This window comes from Pundamilia nyererei, unplaced genomic scaffold (genome assembly GCF_000239375.1).
Source record: "Pundamilia nyererei isolate P.nyererei 1_Seehausen unplaced genomic scaffold, PunNye1.0 scaffold00087, whole genome shotgun sequence".
NCBI lineage: Eukaryota > Metazoa > Chordata > Actinopteri > Cichliformes > Cichlidae > Pundamilia > Pundamilia nyererei.
Genome location: NW_005187488.1, coordinates 913,190 through 930,676, shown reverse-complemented (window position 1 = coordinate 930,676; position 17,487 = coordinate 913,190). Strand labels below are relative to the sequence as shown.

General features: G+C 42.4%; 1 protein-coding gene across 1 annotated transcript; it reads left to right on the top strand.

The window, feature by feature from the left end:
- Nucleotides 1–745: 745 nt before the first annotated feature.
- Nucleotides 746–17,260, top strand: LOC102195129 (uncharacterized). The gene is made up of 10 exons (XM_005738922.2): nucleotides 746–811; nucleotides 1,444–9,475; nucleotides 9,555–9,621; nucleotides 10,767–10,824; nucleotides 10,925–11,033; nucleotides 11,198–11,329; nucleotides 11,888–11,977; nucleotides 14,949–15,092; nucleotides 15,375–15,559; nucleotides 15,696–17,260. The coding sequence occupies exons 2-10, from the start codon at nucleotides 1,445–1,447 to the stop codon at nucleotides 15,862–15,864; spliced, it is 8,985 nt and encodes a 2,994-aa protein (XP_005738979.1). The 5' UTR covers nucleotides 746–811; nucleotide 1,444; the 3' UTR covers nucleotides 15,865–17,260.
- Nucleotides 17,261–17,487: the final 227 nt, after the last annotated feature.

The window sequence follows — 17,487 nt, the reverse complement described above, 5'->3', positions numbered from 1 at the left end:
ATACCGCCACAGGTTTGTCATCTGGACCAACTGCCTTTCCACTTTTCATCCTCTCAGCTGTCCTAACTTCCTCCCTACTAATCTTCTGCACTTCCTGTTTCACAAACTGTCCTCAAGCCATTCTTCTCTCTCTTTGATTTTCTTCCTTCATTAGCTCCTCAAAGTAATACTTCCTACTTCTCAGCACACTTTCTTCATATGTTTGTATATTTCCATTTCTGTCCTTAATAACACGAACATGCTGCACATCCTTTCGAATTGATACAAGTCCCTTTCTCCTTCCTTAGTATCCAGTCTCATTTAAATGATCATTAGAATTAAATAAGTATTTCAAGAAATTATATGCCACAGTAGAGATTTTTTAAATCATCATTCATTATAAGAATTTCTGAACAAGCATCAGAATCTGCTCTCCCATTATGCTCTCCCGTTCAGTCCAACGAAAAGAATATTCGCAAAACACAAAAATAGAGTTTCAAATACAGTGTAAACAGTATAAATATATATATGTAAATATATATGTGTGCACTTGAGTCATTATTTATGTTGTGTGTACGTTCGGTAAATAATAATAATAAAAATAATAATAATAATAATTAGACTGTAATTATCAGTATCAGTAGAAACCGTTTAAAAGCTGTGACTGAATTGGGTGATTAAATTTTCCTCTTCAAAAACTACAAATCTCGATTTTGCGGGCGCAATGAGCGCTTCTACGTCATATCCGCCGTTTCCCTCCGGAAGTACAGTTAATTTTTATTCACGGAAAAAAAAGAAAAAAACAGCTGTTGTTGAAAAAGAAAACATCAAAGTGAGTTTCATGGACGAATGCCGTGCTTTACCTGTTCGCTGACTTTAGTATCGTGAGGACTACAGTGTGGGGGCTGTGTTCGGTGTGTCCCGCCGCTCTTTAGGCTGATTTGGAGCAGCGAGGCTCGGTTCGCTCATTTGTTGCGAGTTGGCTGCTGCTGCTGCTGCTGCTAGCTGTTAGCTGTTAGCTTCCATCACTGTGGACTTCCAGCTAGCACGCTAGCCACGCTCAGCTAGCTAACTGACCATTTCTGAGTGTCTGATGAACTCCGAGTGACAGTAAAACCTGCTGGCTGCCAGACAGCTAATGAAATAAGGCGCGTAGATGGGGAATTAGTGCGTGAAAGTAGATCGTACATTGTGTGACTCGTTAGCCTCCTAGTTTACGATTTATCACTGTTTATGTCAAACGTTAGCCAGCTTTGTTGCTTGTGGAAGAAATAGGTAATAGTTGATGGATTTGCTTATAATTACCTTATCATTGCTTATCATTTCCAAGAAAGGAGGTGTTCCCATTTTACTGAGAAAATCCATGATGCTGGAAAAAAAAGTGAATTACTTTGTAACTACAGGATTATTTTCCTTGTAAGTCCTCGCCTCAGCTTTGTCATGTTTTTGTGAAATATTTTGCAGAATGCCGGCCTCAAAGAGAGGATCGGCTCCTCCAGACTCGCAGTCCAAGATAAGGAAGTTGGATGAGGACGGAGAGGCTGCGCCATCCAAAACTGTACCAGCCGCCAATAATCAGTCACATAACAACACAGGAACTATGAAAGAAAAGACAGCAGCCCCATGGACTAAGAAAAAACTCTGTGCTTCACCGGAAGGGGGACATAAACTAGCCAAGTCCCCCAAACAGAGCTCGCCTCTGAAGGATTCCAGCAAAACTTCCCCTGACCCACCTGTCAAAAAAGCCAAGCTCCAGAAAGCCACAAGTGCCTCCTGTGGAGAAGCTGCCTCACCGAAAGCGAACTCCAAAACCTCCCTGAAGCGAACTGCCTCCACGGACTCTGACGAGTTGAGTAGTGATGGTAGTAAGGCTGACTTCTTCAGAGAAAGGGATGATGAAGACAAGGCCCGCTGCATCAGAAAATACTCAAATCGAGTCAAAGCCAAGCGAAAGACGGAAGAGTCTCCTTCTGTCTCCGAGGATACGAGTCAAGGTTTATCTTCTCCACCTAAGGACCCCATACAGATGGACCACAATTATGGTATATTCACAGATTCACCATGTCTTGAAACTACAGATGAGGCAAATGAGAACATTAAAAAAGAATCTGCAGAATCTTTTACTGAGCAAGAGAGACCACAAATATCAGCTATTGCACCACAGGAGGTGTCAAAGGAAACTACGGTCTCTGTAACAGACACCAAATTTGAGTCTTCAGCTAATGAAAGTAAACATAAAGAATTACAAAATGTAGAAAGCCAAAAGGGTGTGGATAATGAAACACCAGCATCATCAAGAGACATTTCAGACCATCTCATATCTGAGGCTGAAAAGAAGGATGAGGAAGAGTTCGTTCAAAAGGATTTAGATGATAAAACACTACCATCATCAATGGAAACACTAAGTTTGGCTGCTGGAGAGGTGGATCCAAAGTGTAAAGATGAAAAACAGTCTTGCATGTCAGAGAGTCTGAGAACTGAAACTAAAACAAATGAAACCACACAGTTTGTTTCTGGAGAGAATAAATTGAGTGTTCAGTGTACAGCTAAGGGATCAACTGAATCTGCCACCATATCTGCAGCCCTTAGTAACGAATTCAACTCTGCATCAGAACAGCTGCTTGTGGAAAGTGGTATTCCAGAGAATGAGACTCAAGCAGACATTGTCAGAGCTCTCGCTACTTCCGACGGGGAATCAAATCTTGTAGACACGCAGGATGACGTGCCAATTGCAGTTACCGACACGTGTGTTGATGTGGAAACAATGGTCATAAGGTCTGAGGAAGATCTTCAAGAAAGCGATGGAAAAGAAGCTGACTTCCAGTTGACTCAGGTCGTCTCTTGTCCTGGAGGTTTGGTTGAGAGACAACTGAGCCATGACTGTGTGATAACTGACAGCTGCACTGAAATATTGATTCCTGATTGCGAGGCTGTTCAAAGAGAAGTGATTTCCGAATGTTTTACAGTTCCAGACGGTCAGATAGCACCTAGCGTAGATCTGCAAAATCAGGAGAACCACAGACTTTTTGACAACACTGCAGAAAAGCCTGATGATGGAGTTAAAGAAGATTCTGAGAGCACAGAAGGAGACACGAGCATGATTTGTGTCACTGCAGCAAGCAGCCAGATCAACATGGATATACTGACTGCAGCAGCATCAGAGGAGATTTCTGTAGTGGAAATACAAAGACAGGAAAAACAGGATGCTCCTGAACCTATTGCAGACATATCTACAAACTTTCATGAGGATCATGTGGGAGAAAACTGTAGAATTATGGAAGACAAACACTCTGTGAGCTTTGGACATAGTAGTGGAGCTGAGACTGAAACTAAAATAGAAACACAGAACATAGTGATTTCAGAAGTTTCTAATACAGAAGTGCAAATTCTTGAGACCCAGGAAATCTGCAACGCTACAACAGCCGAATCCACAGAGGTTCATGTTATGGATGATAAATCTGACAACATTAAAACCTTTGAATGTGCTGATGGGTCTGAGAGCCAAGAGAAAATACAAACACAGAGCTTATCAGCTTTGGAGGTTAGTAATCCAGCAGCTAAAGTGGAAGTACAAAACCAGGAGAGGCCAGACGGCGAAGCCACGAGTGACAAAGTTCAGGAAGATCTGAGGACTGCAAACTATGAGAGCAGCGAAGAAGGTGAATGTGTTGCTGCTGTGGAAAAACGAATGGAAACACCAGACAATGTAGAGGCTGAAACCACATCAGTGGAGATCTGTAACATTGAGCAAACGCATCAGATGAGCCAGGTGGACAGTGAATCTACCACAGCTGAATCACACATGGATCAAATTGTTGAAAATGTGCAATCTGTGGAAATGCAGACAAAATTAACAATGGAGGTTTCATATCCATCCGCTTCAGTGGAAATCCAGAGAAGTCAAACAGAAGTGGAGCTACAGACCACATTGGGGACGAGTTCTGACATTGCACCTGGAGCAGGAATACAAAGTCACAAAAATCATGAAATCAATGAATGCAATACAGACGACATCCCTAAAGAGATTACAGAAGACTCAATAATTGAAAATTTCCAAACTGTGCAGAATGAAGCTAAATGTGTGACACTAACTCCAGAGATTTCTGAAGCAGCTCATTCAGTGGAAGTGCACAGTGAGAAAAGTCCAGAAGTAGTGGAGATGGAGTCTGCAGCAACATCAGAGGAGGTTTCTAACATACCTGCAGCGCAAATACAAAACCAGGAGAATCAGGATGTTGGTGCACATATTACAGACACAGTTTATACAGAGTCTGTGACTGTCCCTAAGAACGAAAACAAAACAGAAGATCAGCCTAAATCGCCAATAGAATTTACCGGACATGCCTCTATGGTGGAATTACAGAGTGAGAAAAGTCAAAATGAAGTTGAGATGGAAACTGCAACAACATCAGAGGAGGTTTCTGACACATCTGCAGTGGAAACAGAAACCCAGACGAGTCAGGATGTCTGTGAAGATGGTGCAGGCATGCAGATCGACTCTGTGACTGTTGCAGAAAATGAAAACAAAAAAGAAGAAAAGGCTAAAACCACACCAGAGATTTCTGAAGTGGTCCCTTCAGTGGAAGCACAAAGTGAGAAAATTCAGCGTGAAGTGGGTATGGAGTCTGCAGCACCTTCAGAGGAGGTTTCTAAGATATCTGCAGTGGAAATCCAAAGTCAGATAAGCAAGGTTATCACAGAATATAGCACAGATGTACATACACAGTCAGTGACATCAACACCAGACTCCCCTAAAGAATCCACCTCAGTGGAAATCCAGCTGGTGCAAAGTCAAAATGAAGTGGATGCGGAGCAGAAAACACCAGAGGAGGTTGCTAGCATACCTGCATTGGAAATAAAGGGCCAGGATGTCATTGAACATAACACAGACATACTCATGCAGCCCATCAGTGTCTCGGAGAATGAAAATGAAATGGAAAAACAGGCTCCATCGATATCAGAGGCAGAGATTTCAGTGGAAGTACAATGCGGCAAAAGTCTATCTGAAGTGGAGATGGAGACCACAACAACATCAGAAGAGCTTTGTAGCCCACCAGCAGCAGAAACGCATAAGCAGAAGAGTCAGGATGTCAGTGAACACACAGAAGATTCATATACGCAGCCCGTCGCTGTCCCAGAGAGAGAAATTGAAATGGAAGAGCAGGCTAAATCGACACAAGAGATTTCAGTGGAAATACAAAGTGAGAACAGCCTAAATGAAGTCGACATGGAGTCTGCAGCTGCATCAGAGGAGATTTCTAGCACACCTGCAGCGGAAATACAAAATCAGACGAGCAAAGATGTCTGTGAACGGAGCACAGACGTACATACAGAGCCTGTTACTGGTGCAGAGAATGAAAACAAAAAGCAGGATACATTAATAGCAGATATTTCTATTTCAGCACACAGCCAGGAGATACAGGAAGCCACTGAACCTACGGGAGACATATCTAAAGAAGTCCACAAAGGATTAAGGAATCCCACAAATCACCCCAACAAAGCACATTGTGTCACTGCTGCTGAGAGTCAGGTGGAAATGGAGGCAACAGAAGCACCAAAGGAGACATCTGAGCCAACAAATAACCCAAGCCAGAAAGGTCAGGAGGTCAGTGAACTGACTATAAACACTACAGTAGAGAAAGACTTTATTAATGCTCTGAGTGAAGAGGAGGATGATAAGGTTAAGGCCGACTGTGTCATTGCTGCTGAGAGTCAAAGAAAAGTGGAAGTGCAGACAACAGAAACACCGGAGGAGGTTTCTGATCTAAAGAATGTGCCAGAAACACAAAGTAAGAAAGATCGGGAGACCACTGAGCTCAAAACAGACACTGAGGCAGGTAAAGATTTCATTAATACTGAAGAAAAGGATGACAAGGTCGATGCTGAATGTGTCAGTGTTACTGAGAGTCCAGGAGAAATGGAAATACAGACAGTAGAAGCACCAGAGAAGATTACTTATCTGACAAATAAACAAAATCAGAGAGGTCAAGAGGTCAGCGAACTCACTACAGACACTGAAGTGGAAAAAGATTTGACCGGGACAGAGTGCGAGGAAAAGGATGTCGAGGTTAACGAGGAAAGCTTAAGCGCTGTTGAGAATCAAGGAGAAATGGAAGTGCAGACAACAGAATCAGGAGAAGAAAGATCTGACGTTGAAGTACACAACGATGGAAATCAGGAGGTCGGTGACGTTCAGGAAGATCTTATGTCTGCACGCTGTGAGACTAGAAATGAGGAAGAGCCTGCTTCTGAATGTGTTAACATTTTAGAAACTACTGCAGAAGGGAGTCTTTATCTAACAAAACAGCAAAGTAATGTTACTGAGGAAATAAATGAAGACACCACAGCGTTATTAGAAATTCAGAAACAGAGAGGGCCTCGTGCTGACGTGGATATAACAAGTGAATCAACAGAAAGGGAAGCTTCAGTGTTAGAAGAGGAAACGGGGAGCCAAATGTTTAATGAGGTCAAGGCTGACGGATCTGTTGGTAACATCGAAGGAGGAGGAGCGGATAGCAGCGAAGTAATGCTTTTTGTTTGTGGGCAAACCGACAACAACAATGTCGTAATTCAGCCTTCTGAGGAGCAGATTGAGATGGTTAATCAGTCAGCGGTCGGGCCCCATGAAAACCAGATAGTGTACGAGCCCATTAGTAGCCCAGAGAGTAATGATGATCGTGATGTGTCTGCAGCGGCAGCAGAGAAGCACGATGCCGTTTCTATATTAGATATACAATGCACAGAGGCTCAACAGATGGAAACAAACTTTTCCAGTAATGAAGACAACAGAGAAATTGGTGGCATGCAGCTGGTAAATGAAGTTGCTAAGGAGGAAATTTGTGTCCCAGACAGCCAGGCAGGGGTTGAAATGGAAGTACAAGCGCAGCCAGCACAGTTGGAGCAGATTAACGCTACCGTGGATGTGAAAGAAGTTGCACCGATCAGTTCTGGCAGTGACATGAGCGTGGCAGATGGAGGGTCAGGAGATGCTGCAGAAGTGAAGAGTGAAATGACAGTGAAAAGTGAAGGAAATGGCATTTCAGAGTGCATCAGAGCCACTGAGTTTTCTGAGCAGGTGCAGCACGATGCTGGCGTTCAGGAAGCTGCGGGCGTCACGGTAACAACAACAACTCCACCAACAACGACTACATCCTCCACTGAATTTGAGGTACCAGGTGGTGCATCTGAGGAATATGTGATTTTAGAGCCAGTCCCACAGAGTGAAATTCACTTTGATATCGTCACTCAAGCTGCAACCGAATCAGGTCTGGCGGCCTCTCTTTCAGAGGAGGTGAATCCAGAAAGTGAGTCGATGGAGGAGAAGGCGGAGAGTGAGAGGACTTTAAATGGTTCCGAGCAAACTGTGTTTACTGAAGCGGCGGCTAGTTCAGGGGAGGTAGCAGAGCAGGAGACAAACATTTCACCTGTGGAGGAAGACGTTCAGGTTATTCAGCCTTCTGACCACCAGTCATCTCACATGGTGGACATGAATACCTCCCATGACTCTGAACCCCAAAGCCTGATTGAAGACATTAATGTAGTGGTGATAGAGGATGCTCAAGATAACCTGGACATACAAGAAGTGCAGATTCTAGAGGACATCGAGATCGGACATGAGATTATAGTGATGGAGGAAGAGAATGATGAAGACAGTGACATTGCAGTAGTAGAAAAGCCACAAGAAACAGCCGAGGCAGGCCTGCCTGAGGAAAAGGTGAATGAGAAGTACATATGTAACACTAGTGGGCCTGACATGAAGCAAAACAGCACAGCTGAAAAGACCGAAGAGGAAAAGAAAGCTCAAGAGCCAGAAAAACCCAAGAAACAAGAAATGAACACGCAAGCGAGAACCAAAGCTCGCCTCGCAGCTCTGGCTGAGCAGAAGGCTGCGGCAGCTAAGAGAAGTTCAAATAGGCAGCAGCTGAATCTCTTAGCCCTGTGTCAGGAGATCGCAGAGGACATTGCCACAGACAGCATGCTGCTGAAGAGGATAGAAGAAGAAAAACAAGCGGCAGCAGCAGCAGCCAAGAGTGAAGCCAGCAAGAAGGAACGCCCGCCTGTTAACATGCAAGATGCCAACACGATTAATGTCGCAACTCCTGCTGGACCAGAGGGATGCGCCCCTCCTTCGGTGACCCCTGCTCCTGAGGCCCCCCCAGCCCAGCCCTCAACGGCTGATTCAGCCGAAACTCAGCCTTCCGCCGAGCCTCCAAAGAGACGTTTCTTCATCACGCAGATTTCAGTGCCGCTGAAAGTCCACGAGAAAAAGAAGCTGACTCGATATCAAAGACTCAGACAGGTCGAGCTGCAGAGAGAGAAAATGTCGTGGGCACGTGTGAAGAAACTAAAGTCTGACCAAACAAATCAGATGTTCTCAGACATGGATTGGCAGGCACCTTTTTCTGCTGCCTCTCTTTTTCCAGTGAGCCCTGTTACCACACCTCCTCCTCAACCTGCAGCCAGTCCAGCAACCTCCCAACTGAGTCCTTCTGCATCTAGCAAACCTGCTACACCGAAGGCAGAAGCTCCCAAGAATGAGCCTAAGGCTGAGCTGGCTAAAACTGAACCATCTAAAACTGAACCCACTAAAACTGAACCCACTAAAGCTGAAACCTCCAAAAAACAACCAACGATAACTGAAACTCCTAAAACTGAACCCCCTAAAACTGAAACTGGCAAACCTGAAGCCTCTAAAACGGAGCCTCCTAGTACTGAAAACCGTAGAACTACACGGCAAAGCAAGGCTCAGACTACTAAAGCAGCAGCTACTCCAGAGCCCGCGCCAAAAGTCACAAGATCAGGAACCAAGAGAACCCTCCCAGCAATACCACCTCCCATGCCCAACGGACTTAATGCTCAGAAACTGAAAATGGAAGTTGAGTACAAGCCATACAGACCCAGGCCGAAATATTCTCCTGACGATTTTGAGCTGGATGATGACCCATTACCAGCAAAGCCGAAACCACCCGGCCTCCAGTCAAACCCTTTGGCTCAGCCTAAACCCACTCTACTATCAAAGCCCACGCTCACAGCGCAACTTGCCAACCAGGCAAAACTCAAAGCTCAGACCAAGGCTGCTGGGCAGATCTCAGGTCAGTCAAAGCCCTCTGTTGCAGCTCCAGCTCAGTTAAAGCCCGCACAGTTAAACCCAGCTGTTGCACCAGCAACACAGTCTAAGGCCACAGCTGCAACTGCAGCTTCATCCAAACTTGCTTCTTCAGCGAATGCTCCGTTAAAGTCTCCAGTCCCGACTGCAACTCAGTCTAAAGTTGTTTCAGCTCCGGCTCAGTCCAAGCCTGCAGCTTCTGTTTCACCTCAGCTGAAGACTGCAGGTGCCGATGCTAATCTAACACAGCTGAAACCATCTGCTTCACCTGCAGCTCGGCCTGCTGTTGCAGCCACATCTGGGATGAAGCCTGCTGCCTCTAAGGCTGGTGCAATTTCAGTGCCTCAGAGACCCACAGATCCCGCATGTAAAGAAAACGACAAGTGCAAGGTAAGTCAGAAATAAATTATTCTATGATCAGTGTCACAGGCGCTGTACATGTTACTTAACTTATTTCTTTCATACACAGAATGCAGCTCATCCACTTTCATCAGCTCCACCTGAAGAGAGCGCCAAAGTGTCTGACAAGCTTACAGGTATCTGTGTATATTAATTGCAATCCTGACTCAGATTTACCTCCATCAGCTCGTCCAGATTGTCTACCTGTCTGTGCCAGTGTCTGCTAGCAGGATTACTCAAAAAGTCATGGAGAGGTTTGCCTGAAAGTGCTACCAGAAGTGTCCCAACGTAGACGTGATTAATTCAGATTCAGACTCTTTATTATTTTGAGGAAAAATAGAAAACATAAGCTTCACAAATACATGTGAAATGGAAAAAAGAAAAGTTGGGAGGCATCATCTTGGTTTCTTGAAAATACCTCCAGTTAATCTGGATCAAGCATCCAGAGAGTCTGTATTTTCAGTTATGGTAGAGGGCTGCACTACCAGTGTACGATCCACAATTTTTTATGAGAAAAAAAAGTTAATTTTTATCATTCAGATTTGAATTAGGCCATAGACTAGAATAATTTATCAAAATAATGAGGCAAGCAACACACATTTTAAATCCTGCTCTTTTAGGTTGTTTCTTACTTCACCTTAATCAAAATAAATGCATAGAAATGTTTAAAAAAAGTGAAATTCACATCTCTCATCTTTAACCAGCTTATTCTTCCTGGCAGGCCGACACTGTTGCATAAACGTGGTTCTTATCTGCCTGCTTATAGGACAGCAAACACAACATGCAGTGTTTGGATAGCTGTTAGGTTGAAATTCAGGCCTCTAAATACTGATTACATTAAGGTAAGCACCCCTGTCAGCGTGCACTTAGTTGCGTCTGCAGCTTTGTGCTGGTAGTGTTATGTCTCACATCGCCGAACACTGGACCTGAACAGGTTACCCACAAGGTCACGTTCCTTTAAAGGGTAAAAACGGCAATAAAACTATCTGTCCACCTCAGATTTCAGCTTCTTTCATCAGTTAACCACGAGTGCAGCACATGTTGTCATATAAGTCCAGTCTTGGATCTTTGACTAATGTTTCAAAGCATTAACTTTTCCAAGATCAGCGCTAAATGTTATTTATTTATTTATTTTACTCTCAATATGTTGTTTAAGTAAATTAGGAATTTATATTTTAAGTTTTTTTTTTTTTTATTATATTTTGTCAACAACCTTCTTAAATGTGTGTATAATTATGTTGCTGTGTAAAATCCTTTCTTTTATACGTTGATCTTTCTCCAGAGAGTAAAGCAGAAAGCTTGAAGGAAGCAGAGCAGACATCAGGAAAGCCTTGTCAAGAGTAAGAAGCTTTTCTAAAGTTGTTTGACATGTTTTATTTTGTTTTTTTTGCCTCTTAGCGGTTGAAACCTTCAGTAACCCGATGTGTTTTTGAATCGCAGCAAAGCCGTGAAGCCACAGGATGGCGGGGCTCCTCTCTCCGAAGCTTGCCTGCAAAAAGAAGTCAAGAAGCTAAAGGAGGCTGACAAAGATGGCACCCAAACAGTTATTGTGAGTGAACGAGATAGTTTCCTCTGACCTCATTTTAAATCCTGCGCTTTTGCAATGGAAAACATGGATCATAAGTTGGGTTCTTTCTGTGTTCTGTCACTCTGGAAAACTAAGTGAAATTGAATTCTTGAGAGTGAGCTTATTGCTTTGCTTTGTTCTCGCAGGATGCAGGACAGAAGCATTTTGGAGCAGTGGCCTGCAGTGTGTGTGGGATGCTCTACTCTGCTGCCAACCCCGAGGATGAATCTCAGCATTTGCTGTTTCACAACCAGTTCATCAGCGCCGTCAAATATGTGGTGAGGGAAAGTCACATGCCTATGCCTGTTAAACTGACTCCCTGGATCAGAGCAATAAATGCCAACAAATTTATAGATATGGTTTACAAAAAAATATACAATGCAGTGCAGGGACAACTGAGGATTCTTGATAAAGGGAGTCTTGACCCTCGTCTTCCACTCTATGCTGCACTACAGTGAGCAAGACTGCAGGTATTTGATAAGATTCCTCCTTAGGATTGCCCGTTGGACATTTTCTAACTTCCCACCTCTAGAAAAGTAGGTCAGCACAGCTCTTTGTTTATTCAGTTCAAGTGTGATTTATTCTTACTGACTTTTCTGGTGGCAGAAGAGACCGTAAATAAAGTTAAATTGAAAATGTAATTTTATTTGGTTTACGTCAAATGATTCTGTCGGCTTATAAGAAGATTTATTACCTGGAATGTTTTGCGCCTATTTGCCAAAATTGTCCAAGATTGGGAGTGACTGCATATAGAAAATGGATTAATACCTACTTAGGACATTTAGATGACATAATTAAATATTTTCTATTCTTTTTGCTTTCCTTTTTTTTGTCAGGGTTGGAAAAAGGAGAGGATTTTGTCTGAGTTTCCAGATGGCAAGATCATTCTCGTCCTGCCAGATGATCCCAAATATGCTCTGAAGAAGGTATGTTTACACCAGCGTTTGCTAGCGTGAACTCTTCAGGGCTTATATGTCTGGATTGATAGTTAGGTCCCCAAAACAAGAAGTTCCCAGTTTTTATATTTTTTGGCTCCGTCTTTTACTGCCACCGAGTTAACATGAAATAGCCAGCATGCAGTTGAATTACAGACTGCTGTAATTCTACAGGTTGCAACAACCTCCTCAAGTGTAACAGAATAATAAGTATAAATACATTTAAATAAAAGACTCTTTTGAGAATCCTTTGCAGGGAGTGACTGTCTGAGGTAGCAGTCACACGGGCCTAGCAAAAGGTAACAATAGGTACTTTTCTCCACTAGGGAAAAATGTGTATTCCCTGACATGTTGCCAAGTGGTTGCTTTGTGTTGCAAAGAGGGTACTGCACCAAAAGTCTTGCAATTGCTTTGCTTGCTAGTAGATTCCCATGATCACTAGAGGTGGGCAGGTCAATCCAAATGTGTTGATAGTGTCGATCCCAACACTGGTATTGGTATCAGATCGATACTAGCACGATATGATCGATATTTTGTTTCCACTCTCTAAGTTCAGTATGTGTCACACTGCATTGCGTTAAATTATTTTTGGGGGAAATGGAAAAAACACAAACCTCAAGCATGCACTAAAATTTTATTTATAGCCTATAGTAGGGATGGGTATTGATAAGATTTACACGATTCCGATTCCATTTTCGATTCTGTTTAACGATTCGATTCTTTATCGATTCTTTTTTTAAAAAAGGAGTTTCAGACAAAGTTCTAAGCTAATCGACTCGATTAGCTTAGAACTTTGTTTTATATCTTCTCTTTGAACAAGATAGAAATTTAGGAGTAGCATGGCCTTACAAACCCAACAGTGAGGTCTTAAGAGATCCAGCCTATGGCTCTTCAATGGGGTGTCACAGGGTCCCCATGAAAAAAAGTTGTAAATGTAAAATAATAAAATAAATATTCTTCTGTAGCAATAACAAAGTATAACATAAATTATTCTGTAACAATTACACAAGAATATCCAGAAATGTCCCTGCCTACAATTAAACACATTCACTTACCGAAAATCGGGGGCATCTGCTGTGGCAAATGGGTGCAAGCTTTTTACCACAAACTTAGTCACTGCTCGGTGACATTTGTCTATCCTGGCCTGAAAGGAGACGCTACCGGCAGACTGCAGCGAGAACTGCCAGCATCTGAGCCAGCCAGACTCTGTCTCTCTCATCATGGTCACCTAAATGCACAGTAATGGCAGGTTTTGTAATAAGGCAGATCGCGCTAACATAATATGCACTGTTAGTTGATGATTTACCTGCTGCATTAAAGGGAGAGGACGTGCAAACGTTACCGCTGCAGCTGGGTTGAGATTCACGAGTCCGGAGCGGAATTAAAAACATGACATTCATTTAAGGTCATCACGTGTTTTGTGAGCAAATGCTTTTGCATATTCGTAGTGTTTCCTCCCTTAAATGAAATATCTACTTTGCAAGTATTGCAAGGCGCCCTGTTGTAATCCGTTCTCGTAAAGTATAACCAAACTTTTTAGCGTTTGAGCCGCCATGTTTCCTGCCAGGTAAATGACACTCCGCAATGTGGTGACGTCATTTGGGGCGACTGGAATCGATAAGGGAATCGTTTGCAAAAATGGCAAACAATTGCAAGGAATTGAAACAGTGGAACCGGTTCTCAACAAGAACCGGTTTTCGATACCCATCCCTAGCCTATAGCACATTTAAAGAACAGAAGGCATTTAAATTCTACATTTCTAAAAAAAACACCAAACTGTTTCAAAATGCATGAAAAACTGAAAGGTGTGTATTACTAAGTGGCTTGTTCTTTGGAAAGTAAAAATCACAGCAATTTAGTGGCCATTAAAATGTGTTCAGAATTTATAAATTAGTGATGATTCAACTCATAAATCACGACACATTGCTGTTCCTTACATAAGCTGCTTTTTTAAGTTAATAGTATCAGTATTGGTATTGCTAGTATTGGCTCTGTATTTACTTAGTATTGGTTCAATACCAACATTTGCAGTATCACACAGGGAGACGTTGACTTGCCTGCAAATTGATAACTGAGCACTAAACTGAAGTTAAACTTGAGAAAGTGGGACACAAACCAGAAACAGAGAATATTCCCCTTCAAAGTAAAAGTCGTAATTTACTACTACTACTATTGCCCGCCACCCCTCCCAGGGTATGGGGTGCCACAGGTAGATCTCAAGAGATTTCTGTCCTGGGCCATTCTTTCTAGTTGGGTCGAGGTGCAACCAATATATTTTAAAGGGTGAAGGCTTTGCTTTGAAGGTGGATGTTTTCTTTTCTTTTTTAGTGAGTTTTTGGTGAGTGTTTGCATTTCATTCAGCAATAGCCTTCAACAACTCGCCAACTGATTGGGTAATTTTTTTCCGCTAGCAACGAGCAGTTACCTGGGAATCCCTTGCCAGTCTCTAGGCCTGTGTGGCTCGGGCCTAAGGTCTGAAACTCAAAGCTTTTACTGAAGCTATTTACTGTTGTAGGGTCTTTCATCGCTCAGTTTTTGTCTTCAGCAAGTAAAATGCTCATTCATGTTTGTGGGTCTCTGTGTGACGTAAGCAGCCAACTTTGCTGCGTTTGTCTGAGTCTGAGCAGAGAATTCACCCTTATGCACTTAATAATTTAAAGAGCTGTAAACAGCTGAAATGTGAGCAGACAGACTGCATAACCTCTGCTAAGGCTGAAAAGCACATCACAAGAATGCCTGGATCTGGATTAGCTCGTTATATTTTCCTGAAATTTACAACCGTGTATCTCAGTTTTTCAGCTTGCATTTGTAAATGTGACACCAATACTCCAAGTCTGCCCTGCCTTTGAAAAAAAAAAAAGTGCTCAAGTCTCACTTGGACTGTATCCTTAGATATGCTCCAATATTTATCATCCCTGCATTAGCATACTGATTCTTGGATGTACAATAATCTGTTCCTCAGGTTGAGGAGATCCGGGAGATGGTGGACAATGACCTCGGCTTCCAGCAGGTGGAGACCAAGTGTCCCTCAAAGACCAAAACCTTCCTCTTTATCTCTAATGACAAGAAAGTGGCTGGGTGTCTCATAGCTGAGCACATACAAGAGGTAAGAGATGATGATGAGCACATTTGTGAATGATCATCATGTAAAAAATGGGATAAATGAAATTCTTGGCTGATACAGATGTTTAAAATAGCTTAAAATATGAACTAAAATATTGCGTTTTGTGTTTCTAATCTTTCTTTCTTCCTCATGTAACAGTTTTAAGGTATCTGAGCATTTAGACAGACCAAATGGATATAATACAATAAACAGATGTTCGACCGCTGCTATCAGTAAGTGTCCGTTTATTCTGTGACGTTTACTGAGGATTGTGCATGCTCACAGGGGTACAGGGTGATTGAAGAGCCCATGCCAGAGGGTTCGGAGGGAGAGAAGTTGATGTTTGAACGTCAGAGAGCTTGGTGCTGCTCCACAACGCCAGAGCCCGCCATCTGCGGCATCAGTCGCATCTGGGTGGTCAGCGTGATGAGACGTCAGGGCATCGCTTCGCGCATGCTCGAGTGCCTCCGGTCAGTACGGCTGCAAACCGCCAGTCATTTCATCGTCATCATCACACACACACACACACACACACACACACACACACACACACACACAATCAAAGTCATATTAATGCAACTCGTATTTGTTTGTTTTTCTGCACAGGAATAATTTCATATACGGTTCATACCTGAGCAAAGATGAGATCGCCTTCTCCGACCCCACTCCCGACGGGAAACTCTTCGCCACGCATTATTTTGGCACTTCCCAGTTTTTGGTTTATAACTTTGTGAGCGGGACACGCTCGCACCAACCCAAAACCCAAGCAGTATGACGGTCTTCGGATACCGTAACGATGGCTTCATCTGAGACGCTCACCGACCAGTGGGACATCCTCACCAAACACTGAATCTTCACGTGTGTTTTAAAAAGAAAAACCTCCTCGGAGGGGTTACACATTGGTTCAAATCTCAGGATGAAAACAACGAGGTGTTGTTGAAACATGATATTTCACCCTTTAATCCTTCCCCGCATAGTATTTTGAAGAAAAAGAGTATTTTCTTTATACATTTTTAAGTAAACAATTGGTTTTATTAGGAGAATAGAGTTTACATGCATGATCTGACAGCAATAGAAAACAAAGAGCATTTTATCGTTTTATCTTTTGAATCCTCGTGAAGCGTAACCATCAACCTGCTGCATTAAACAAATGGTTATTTGCAAGTTTGTTCCTCAGTCGGTTTTTGTCATTTTTACACCCGTTTCCTGTAGTGGAGTGTGTTAAGCTGCCGTTGTCTCCAGATGTGTTTAAGGGACGTCGATAATCCCTGAAGGGCACAACTGCACAATTTCTTTTGAGGGGTTAAGCTGTGTTTCCTACACTTTGATTTCACTGTCATGTTTTTATTGTAGTATTTCAGAAACAATTTCGACACCTTGATTAGAGAGATGTGGGTTAGAACTGTAGCTTGGGCATTATTTGTGTGCTCCGATCTTCTGAGATCACATTACCTGACTTTTTTCCCCTCAAGCCGAGCCATATACTGTTCACCGTTTAGCGAGGCGTTATAGCCTAAACTGTATGAGTGGTGTCTTTAAATTTCACCAAGGCTGTCTTTTGCTTTGTTTGTGCCTGAATGAATCATGTGTGACTTAAGTTGTTGATTTATTTTCTTTACTTTTTTAGCCACATGTTCTTCTTAAGTAGCATCTGGCTTTGTTTTTTTATTCCAATAGTGTAGATTATCATCTTCCTATTCCTTAGTAACAATGAATTAAAATGTATATCAAATTATCATGTAGATTTATGCATAGTATAACAAGATTTATAATGAAAGATGGGCAAGTTCTTAAGTGTCACGTGTTAAATGGTGTTTGAGTGAAGGTAAATATCAACCAGGTTCAGCCTTTATGATTGAAAACAGGGATATTTGCTCAGTGATCAACATGAGGGGTTTAGATTAACCCGCCTCTCTTCAGATTAACAGTATCATTGTAATCCACCTCTTATTTTCTTCTTCCTCCTTGTTAAAGCGGTTGATTTTAGAACGATGTGGTTGTGTAAGAAAAAGACATTTGATTTATACGAAGCTGTTATGTAAATATTTATTTAAATAAAAGTAAAATGTAAAACATTTTTGGTGTTTCTGATTAGCTGCTTTTGACCTTGTATGGATTTTTCCTAATTTTCTGTCATGTAAATGCTGTTATAGTCGTGGCTTCTGATATTAAAAGAGTTTCAAATAACGAGGTCAGTATACACTCGCTGGCCATTTTATTGGGTACATCTTACCAGTCTTTTGCCTCAATTCTTTGTGGCTTAGAATCAACGACATTCCTCAGAGATTTTGGTCCATTTTAATTCAGCAAGCTCTTGATTAAGAGTCATGTTCAAGAAATATGTTTGTGATCATTTGAATTTTGTGACATGGAAGCAGCCATGAGAAGATGGGAACAC